Source organism: Phodopus roborovskii, unplaced genomic scaffold (genome assembly GCF_943737965.1).
Source record: "Phodopus roborovskii unplaced genomic scaffold, PHOROB, whole genome shotgun sequence".
In the NCBI taxonomy this organism is placed as follows: domain Eukaryota; kingdom Metazoa; phylum Chordata; class Mammalia; order Rodentia; family Cricetidae; genus Phodopus; species Phodopus roborovskii.
The window spans coordinates 20,392,092-20,401,611 of record NW_026126460.1 but is presented as its reverse complement, the minus strand read 5'-3'; the positions used below and the strand labels follow the sequence as shown (position 1 = coordinate 20,401,611).

Sequence of the window (9,520 nt, the reverse complement as noted above, 5' to 3'; positions counted from 1 at the left end):
CCTACTGGTCCTCGTATTCCCCCGGCATCGCAGGTGAACCCCAGAGGAGCGTGAACTCTGACTTTCCTCCTAAGGCCAGAGAAGGGCGGGAAAAGGCCGGCGGGATTGGGAGACACGAACTGCGCATGCTCAAGCAGACTTGAGCGAGAGGAAAATGGTGGGAGGTCCAAAGTCGGTAAAATGGAGAGTGCGCATGTGTACTACAGTACCGTCACGGCAGGAGCCGGGCCGCCGGGTGAGGGGCAGGGCTTGGTGAGGGGCGGGACGAATGCACGGGGGCGGGGCTTGAGCGCTGACGCGCACGCGCCAGGACTGGTTGCGTCGAGGGTGCGTGCGTGCGTACGTGTTTGCGTATAGTCACAGTTCCCGCCATCAGTGGGTTTAGGTGTGTAGGAGAGAGCACGGCCTCGCTTTCTGGGGCCAGGCGAGCCCCTTCCTTCTGAGCCCCTCGGCTCCTCCCCCTCCGCGGGATCTCTGTGCTTCCGGCATGCTTGTCCTGGACTGGGACCCTCTGGCACAGGTAAGGTGGGCCGGGAAAGCTGAATTGAGCCGTTTCCCCAGCCTCACCCCCCCCCACCGGGCGGTCCGCCCACTCGGCGTCCACTCCAGAGTTAGCCCGGCTGCCGCTCAGCCGGCCCCGGGTCCCTGGACGCGCCCTGTGCCTTACAGGTGCCCCCATTCGAGTGCTTCCCCTCCACTTTCCCTCTCCTTTAACGCGGTCCGTATTGTCACTCGCTCTCCGCATCCTAAACCCGGCTCCTGTTCACTAGGGTTGTGGTGGTCTCGGCTTGCCTCCTAACAAGGCCTGCTGTCTTTCCAGGTGACTCTGGGCCACATATCCCTCAGACCTTGGATGTGATGATACTCATTCGCCCTCTGGGCCATTCGTTACTTTCCTCCTCCTCTTAAACAGTGCTCATTGAAAGTCAGGGAGTGTAATTTTGTCGTGCGTTTGGTTGCTTCCCGTATCTAACAACACCGGCGATGTCCAATTTTTAAATCAAGTGCCTTATCTTTGTAGAGTTGTGCTGTAGTGGTTTTCGGGTGTTCTTTTGGCGAGTTACAGTACCTTAATGAGTCTAGCTTTAAGGGAAATCTAAGAGAATGTTAAGGAGGCATTTGGGTTTATTGGGTTAAATATAGCAGGGAGATTCTGGGCCAGACATATGGATAAATATACATGTGTGTTTGTATGTTATGGTTGTCGTTTGCCATGTTAAATTTGGAACATGCATATGCATGGCATTGCCTAAAGAAGAGTGCAGTGCTCTTCGGTAGCATTGAGATGCTTAACGTTTAATACTGAGTAGAGGAGGTAAAGAGATGAAAGAAAGGCGCTGCATACTAGCAAAAGGTAAACAAGGGGCTGAAAAACTCAGTTGTCTTTGTGAGAAATTTGGCAGGGATTTGGCTTCGGGCTGGGATTCTCTTCTCTTGCTCTTCCATTTCTCTCTAAGTTTTAAATTCCACCATATATTGAAAACTTGAGAATTTTTATTTTCAGCTCCATATTCAAATAAATAGATGGCTGTCTGTTTAACATCTCGACTTGATTCCCACCCCCCCCCCTTGGGAATTTCAAATATAACACCTCTAAAACCAGAAGCTTTGTCTCTCTGTTTTTTCAAGGCAAGAGTTTCTCTATGTAACCCTGGCTGTCCTGAAACTAGCTCTGCAGAACAAGCTAGCCTCCAACTCATGGAGATCCGCTGCCTGCTCCCCACCTCCCCTCACCCGATTACAGGCATGTGCCACCACCTCCTTGCCCCCCCCCCCTTCGAGACAGGATTTCTCTGTGTAACAGCTCTGGCTGCCGTGGAACTCTTTTTAGACCAGGCTGGCCTTGAAATCTCAGAAATCTGTTTGCCTCTGCCTCCCAAGTGCTGGTATTAAAGGTGTGGGCTAAAACCAGAGTCTTGATCTTTTTCTCTACCCAAATTCTCACCCTTCCAATGCCCATTTCCGTAAGTGGCATGTCCATTGTGATGTGACATTTGTTCAGTTACACCGGGTAGAAGCTTCAGAGACATTCTAGATTTCTTCATCCTGTGTGTTCATATCTTCTCCAAGTTCTATTTTATTTACAGTATATGTCTTGCATCTGTTTTTGATCGCCTTCACATTTACTTTTCTAGTTCAAACTACAGTTCTTTTTCATGTGGACTTGATCTCTCTGGCTTCTATTTTCACTTGTAAAATAGTAAGAGTTTCTCAACTTAGTGGACTATTATGAATGCTATAAACTTGGCAAAGCATTGACACAAAAACTGGCAAGTAAAAATTGTTATTGTAATTATGAGTTAAACAACACTACTTTCCTAGCGGATCTTTCTTTCTTTCTTTTTTTTTTTTTTTTTTTTTTTTACTCTTGTTTTCTCTGCTTCCCAAACTCCACTTTTCCATTCATTCAAAAATAACATATAATTTCTTTGCTTGAAACCCTTCAGTGACTTTCCCATTGCCAAGGTGCTTATTACTTTAAGATAAAATTTAAAATCCTGTTCTGGGATATGGTTCAGTTGCCAAAATGCTTGCCTAGCATGCATGAATCCCTGGAGAGAGACAAGAGAGAGAGATTCTATACAACCTCGTCTTGCCTACTTCATTAGCTTCATCTTTTGACCTCTTCCTTTCTATAACCTTCAGCCACACTGATTTAATTTGTGTTGACATTTCTAGCTTAGGGCTTTTGAACACACTACTTTGCTTATCTGGATTGTTCAGTGCTACTATCCTTCAGTCAACTCTGCCTTACTTTTCAGCTTAAGTAATACTTTCTCAGTGAAGCCTTCTCTTGATTTCCCCCCCCCCCTCTACTCTCAACCCCCAGGTTGGATAAAAGCTACTTTAGGCAGAACTTATTCCTGCAAATATAACTGACCTCTTACACACACTGTAAATACACTGTAAAATAAAACAACTCACTTTTGTTTTCATTTCTCAAGAATTGGTTAAATGAATCATATTGGAAATTGCCATAAATTTAACAGAGATGTAAGATGCTGTAAGAACCATCTTGTCTTTTGAAAGCATCAGTTTTCCGGTACTCCTGAAACAGACACTTCGTTCAGCAAAGGAAAACAGATGGGAATATGGCTCAGCTGTAGGTTGCTCACTTAGCATACTGAAAGCCTGGATTCTAGCCATAGAAATTTGAAAATGAGCAGGGCACAAAGAGCAACAAAGGGTCTCCAGTTTATGGTAGTTTTACTTATTCCTGTTATCAAATCATTCTTATTTTTTTTTTCTTTTTTTCTTTCTCCTCCCGTGCCACCCCCCACCAAAACAGAGTTTCTCTCTCTGTCTTTGTAGCCTGTCCCATAACTCGATCTGTAAAGCAGCATACTGGCCTCGAATTCACAGAGATCTACCTGCCTCTGCCTCCCGAGTAAGCACTGGGCCTAAAGGTGTGTGCCACCACTGCAGGGCCTTTTTTTTCTTTCCTTCCTTCCTTCCCTCCCTCCCTCCCTCCCTCCCTCCCTCCCTCCTTCCTTCTTTGGAAGGGCTTCTTTGTATTGCTTTGGAGCCTGCCCTGGAACCTAGGGCCTTGAACTCAGAGTTCCGCCTGCCTCTGCCTCTGCCTCCTGAGTTCTGGGACTAAAGGCATGTGCCACCAACACCTGGCTGCTGGGCCATTTTTACAGGCTCTGTTTTATGATTTTGTTGTTGTTGTTGTTACAAAAGAAAGTAATTGAAAACCAGCAGAGTGATTTATATATTTTAGCAACAGGTTAAATTGAGACTAGTAAAGATGAGGCGTCTACAAATAGATAAAAAGTTCTTGGTAGGTAAGGGAATCAATATTAAAATGTTAAAATTTAATTGAAAACAAAAAAAGGAAGTATATAGATGTCAGAATTTTATTTTCTAGTTTGTAGTGAGCAAGTAAAAATGTTTATAATGGAGTTAGCAGTATTAGTATTGAGTACTTAGCACTTACATTAATTTTGCTGGAATGTACCAGAAATGTATCTAAGTTCTTTTGCCTGATTAGGGAGAAGGCTGTGAAAACAGTGTGAACTTTAGTTCCTGAGAAACTTTAAAAAAAAAAGGTTCTTTAGAAAGACTGTTGTAGAAAAGGATTCATTGATGGAAAAATCCATTGAGAATGGTGACTGGGAAGTAACTTATACAATTCATTGATGAGAATGAACTGTGATAGTGGTTAAAAATTTGGGTTCCAGCAAGGTGTAGTGATGTATGCCTGTAATCCCAACATTTGAAGATTGGAAGTGGGAGGAACTGTTGTTTAAGGTCAGCCTCCACCTACATAGTTCAAAACCAGCCTAAGCTACATGAGATCCTGTTTCAAAAAACAAAACAGGGAGAAAGTTTTAAGTTTGGGCATAGCTTTGTCTCTTAGTGACTCTATTAATAATTTCTTTTTAAAAAGATTTGTTCACTGTTACATGTGTTTTTTCTGCATGTGTGTGTATGTATGTGTGTATGTATGTGTATGTATGTATATCACATCTGTGCTTGTGTTACTTGTGGAGAGAAGAGAGTATCTCCCCCAGAACTGGAGTTAATGGATGGTTGTGAGCCATCATGTGGGTGCTGGGAATCAAGAGCAGGTCTTCTGCAAGAGCAACAAGTGATATTGACTACTGAGCAATCTCTCTAGCCCCCTGCATTAATTCTTAATCTCTGGAAATGTCAATTTCCTTTATCTATAAAATACAGTGATAAGCCCTGTCCTCTAAGATTATTATTAATATTAAATAAAAGTGTTTGATATATAGCACTATGCTTAGTAAATGCATGATACTGGGTGGGGTGATTTAAAGAAATGAGTTTTTTAATTAACTTATTTTGAGGCACGCTCTCATGTAGCCCATGCTGGCCTTGAAACTCACTGTGTAGCTGAAGATGAACCTTGAACTCCTTCCACCTCCCAAGTGTTGAGGTAAAGGCACACCAGTTAATCCTTTGCTGATGTTGAAATCCAGGGTTTCATGCATGCTAGGCAAGCACTCTATCAACAGAGCCACATCCCTATCCCAAAGCGATGAGTTTCTGAATTAGGGAAGTGCTTCTGAAAAGATTGGGTATTGAATAAATGAAAAAGAGCTTAAAGCTGGCAGGTAAGACTTCTGGCCTGAATGATGATGGAAAGGATAAGCATAGGGAAATCTTAAACAACAGTCAGTTTTGCCCTGTGTCATCTTCATTCACATTTGTGTCTTTTAACTGGCATAAATCAGTAATCCTTTTATCTGAATGAACAGATGAGTTAAAAGTTGATACTGAATTCAAGTTTGTGGTAGAATTCCAGAGAAAGTTAGGTTTAGAGGGACTTAAAATTAAGAAAGAATTCTTTTTATTTTTTAAAGAACCTTCTGAAAGGTAAGTGAAGATAGCCTTTTCCCAGCTTTAAAAACTATAGATCAACACAACTTCACATTTGTCTTTTAGATGGTTATGATGTAACAATGTTTCTAAAGTCAACAAAGGATGTACTTTTTCACTGACTTAGTTTCAAAATCTAATCACAGAGAACAAAAGCAAGACACAGGGTGAAGGACTGAAGGACTTGCAGGCTCTAACATCAGCCCCTCATTCTCCACTGCAAGCACATCCCTCTTTTGTGAGGAGTGAATGTGTTGCACTTTATTTTCAACATTTTCAGTAAGAGTGATCTTTAAATGAGTCTTTTTTGCATAGGATTCTTTTTTTTTTTTTCTTGGTTTTAATTTCACATGTTGAAATTTTTTAAAGCACACTTATATTTTCTTTAGCTGAGTTGATGACTCCTGGAGGGACTACCAATAGAGCTAAAGAATATGAATAGTTCATCAAGGAAAGTACATTGCTTTTGGCACAAGAAGCAGAATAAAGGTGAATTGTTATTATGTGGAATTTTTCAGTAAACTTCACTGAAAAGTAAGTATTTGTTTTGGTTCTGTGTTTCTAGTATTATGCAAATAGGCAAGAATTGATACGTTTTGTTTACTTTATAATTATACATTTATGTTTTACCATTATTTATCACAGAATGCCTGATATGTGTGCATTTAAGTAAATGAATTAAATAAAAAAACATAATTTGCAATATGAGCTTGCATGCATGTTCAGACTTGGATAGTTGTTAGGATTCAAGGAATCGTTTTCTCCTGTTTATAGGAAGTTTACTAATGCTGGACATAGTGGTTCAGACCTGTAATCCCAGCACTTGGGCATCTATAGCAGAGTTGCTGTGAGTTTGAAGCCAGCCTGTATTATACAGTGAGTTCTAAACCAAACTGTGCTACAGTGTAAGACCTTGTCTCTTAAAAAACATTTTTTTTTTTAATGTTTCTATATGTACTTCATACTGAAAAAGAAGCTTTCTCTTAAGCAAGTAGGGCAAGCTCAGAAGTGGTTATTCTTCACTTAGTGCAAAAGAAATACTGAATGTTTTTATTGTTTTCTCTAATTTTTTGTTCTGTGTCTTTCAGTTTTTTCATTAGAAGAAAATACAGTTGCTAGTTGAAATGGTTAAGAAAATGTTCAATATAAAGTTATTAAGAAAAATTTTATACTCATAACCAAAATTTTCTTATAGAATTAGATAGAAATAAGATTTTAATTTTCTTGTGTACTTTAGTAGATGTGAAATTTCATTTCTAATGTTTAACAATTTTTTAATAAACACCAAGATAATAGTGTTTTAATTCTCTTTTGGTACCCTAACTAATAATGAGTTATAAAGAAAGATGAAAGAATTTGATAAGACATAAAACTTTTTTCAAGGAGAATTATAAGGAAAGATTAAAAAAGTTAGACATAAAATCTTTTTTGAGATGAACTTACTATGTATTTTTTATATAATACTTGCTGTATATGCTAGACTGGCTTTAAGTCCACAGTAATCTTCATTCTTCTGCTTTCTAAGTGCTGGAACTAAAGGTATATGCCACCATGCCCAGCTTGTTCATCATTATGGAACAATGATCTTATTCCCTATCTTCAAATAGTATAGGTAGAAAGGGGGGGGGAGTCTTTATAATAGTGTCATGTGTCAATAAGCACAAAGTTCAATAATATTGAGGATTTAAATAGCTTCAGAGTGGGTATGAGGAAGAGAACCAATGAAAAGTAGTCAGGAAAGTTTCTTAAAGAGGGTAACATCTAAGTTGAGCCTTTAGAAGGAATTTAGAACCAATAGAAGGAAGTAAGTATGGCAGGGCAGGAGGGGGGAATATATGAAAACTTACAGGTATGACCACAGTGAGGAGAGATTCAGTGTCATGAGAACATATATGGCTTTTGGGAAAAGTTTTTAGGGGACACTTGCTGGGAATAGATAATGAGGCCTTTAATATCATGTTAATGACTTTGTATTTTATTGTGAAGACAGTTAAAAGCCATTGAATAATACGAAGATGGAGAATGAATCCATTTGATTTGTGTCGTTTACTTAGAAAGTTACCTGAAAAGGCATATGGAGTTAGAATTCATAGAATTCTGATCTCCCATTTCTAGTCCAGCACCAAAATATCGTAGAAGACGGTCAAAGCTAGTTCTAATGATTCTGGCTTAGGAAGCTGGCGTAGGAGAGGCACAACATATTTTTTCTAATCCTGATAGACAGAATGGAAAAAGTTCTCAAGGACTTGTACAAACAGTAGAGCCACAAATAATTGCTAAAATGTATTACAAGTACAGGTTGCTTATTCAGGTTTCTGTTTCTGTAGGGTTACTTGTTTATTCAAAATGTCATATGAATAGGCATAGTGATAAACTTTTTTTTAATTTATACGTACAGTAAATTGCTAATATTTAAATGTGGCTGTTGGCCCTCAGAAATTTTTGAGGGTATGAGTAAATATAAATGAAGAGCTTAAGATGCATAAGAGCATTGAACCCTCAAAGAGTTTTTAAATGTCTTCTTTGATTCCTAGTTACTTTCTATGCAGTAACTATAGGCTTTGAACTAGAGGACCCCAGACTTGTCGTCTCTTGCCTACAGGTGAGTTTTGTTTGATTTGTGTAGCTTTTAAAAATAAATTTGAATTTTTTGCTTATAATATAAAATGAGTAATTTTATATAAAGTTCATTTTCGTGAAAAACAAGAAAAAAAGATGATCTGGCAAATCAAGGTTCATGTGCTAGCAGTTGGCCAGCTTTGGTAGCACTTGTACCTGCTTTATCTGCCTGAGTCATCTCTTTATCTGGCAGACCTCACAAACAGTTGATTTGTAACCCATTAACACTGATTTATTGAGATCTTTGGAAAACGGGGTATTACATAGAATGAATAATTCAGTACATGGATACAAACTCCATGAATATTAAATAGTACTGTCAGCTGAGTATGTTATTTCATCCCCCAATATTATATTGTCTGTTGGTTTGCTGTTCTCCTTTATGATTGACAGCACTAATATCAGAGAAGGAAGTTATAAGTTAGTGACAGAATTGGCTCCCAATTTCTAGACCCAATGTTCCAATTGAGTCATCTAGGTAGTAGTTGGGTTCAATGATATTTAATTTATAAACTTAGAGGCAAAAATCCATTTTAGAGCTACTGTTTTAGAAGATGAAAATACATAAAAAATTTGGTTTAGCAATTTTAGATATTTGCACATTTATATAGTACTATCTGTTACTATAATTTTATTTGCTGACTTTTGGCAAGTCTACCTTATCCTATGATTGATTGCTATAAGTCATTTATAGGTATTTAAGAAGTTCACTCAAGGGGTTGGGCAGATGACTCAGTGGGTAAAGTACTTGATGACCAAGCCTGATGAGCTGAATTTGAAACCCCACGTAAAAACTGGGTAGAGTGCACACATGTCTGTCATCTCAGCATGCTTCTAAAGAACGTGGTCGCAGGGACAGGAGAATCACTGGGAGGTTATGGGCACCCTAGCCTGGTGGATGCAGCAGTGAACAACCAAAAGGAACCTTGTCTCAGGCAACTGCTAGACATGTGTGCCTCTGCTCATGCACACACTCACCAAAGAAGAGAAACTTGAATATTTGTCTGAAGTTAGATTGCTTTTTGGAAATGTATATGGATGGTTCTTAGGGAAGGAGTAAGGTTTTTTCTTTAGAGATTAAATGATTTATTTTTCACAAATAGAGAAAGATATAAGATGGTTCATTAAATATCCTCTTTAAAACTCTTGTTTTTAATCACTTATAACTTGTGTGTTTTTCTTCTTTACAATCTGTCAGGTGAACATATATTTTTGCTTTTTAATTTGGTTAAAAGCAATTTATTTTTAAAGAAAATATGTCTCCTCTGAAGATATATGGTCCTATCAGAATTCGAAGTATTCAGACTGGGATTACAAAGTGGAAAGAAGGATCCTTTGAAATTGTGGAAAAAGACAATAAAGTCAGCCTAGTAGTTCACTACAACACTGGAGGAATTCCAAGGATATTCCAGGTATAACAAATTTTGCTTTGAAGTGGTTCCTTAGTGAAATCCTCTACTAAATAGCCACACTGTGTCATAGTTGTAGTAAAGTGGTTCTGAAAGGCTTCCTACTTCTGTGACACTGATACTTTTATAAATGATTTGGTAGT

General features: G+C 38.9%; 1 protein-coding gene across 4 annotated transcripts in view; it reads left to right on the top strand.

Annotated features, from left to right (window-relative positions):
- The first annotated feature begins 12 nt into the window (after nucleotides 1-12).
- The window catches only part of Usp37 (ubiquitin specific peptidase 37), a 64,968-nt gene continuing 55,460 nt past the window's right edge, over nucleotides 13-9,520 (top strand). Inside the window, exons 1-4 of one of the 4 annotated variants that reach the window (XM_051190465.1) lie at nucleotides 13-33; nucleotides 5,739-5,883; nucleotides 7,884-7,951; nucleotides 9,167-9,380. In XM_051190465.1, coding sequence (XP_051046422.1) covers nucleotides 9,225-9,380 — 156 coding nt within the window. In that variant the 5' untranslated portion in view covers nucleotides 13-33; nucleotides 5,739-5,883; nucleotides 7,884-7,951; nucleotides 9,167-9,224. Of the gene's footprint in view, nucleotides 34-290; nucleotides 521-5,738; nucleotides 5,884-6,112; nucleotides 6,226-7,883; nucleotides 7,952-9,166; nucleotides 9,381-9,520 lie in introns of those variants that run through there. The other 3 variants (XM_051190467.1, XM_051190464.1, XM_051190466.1) reach the window with 3 other exon arrangements.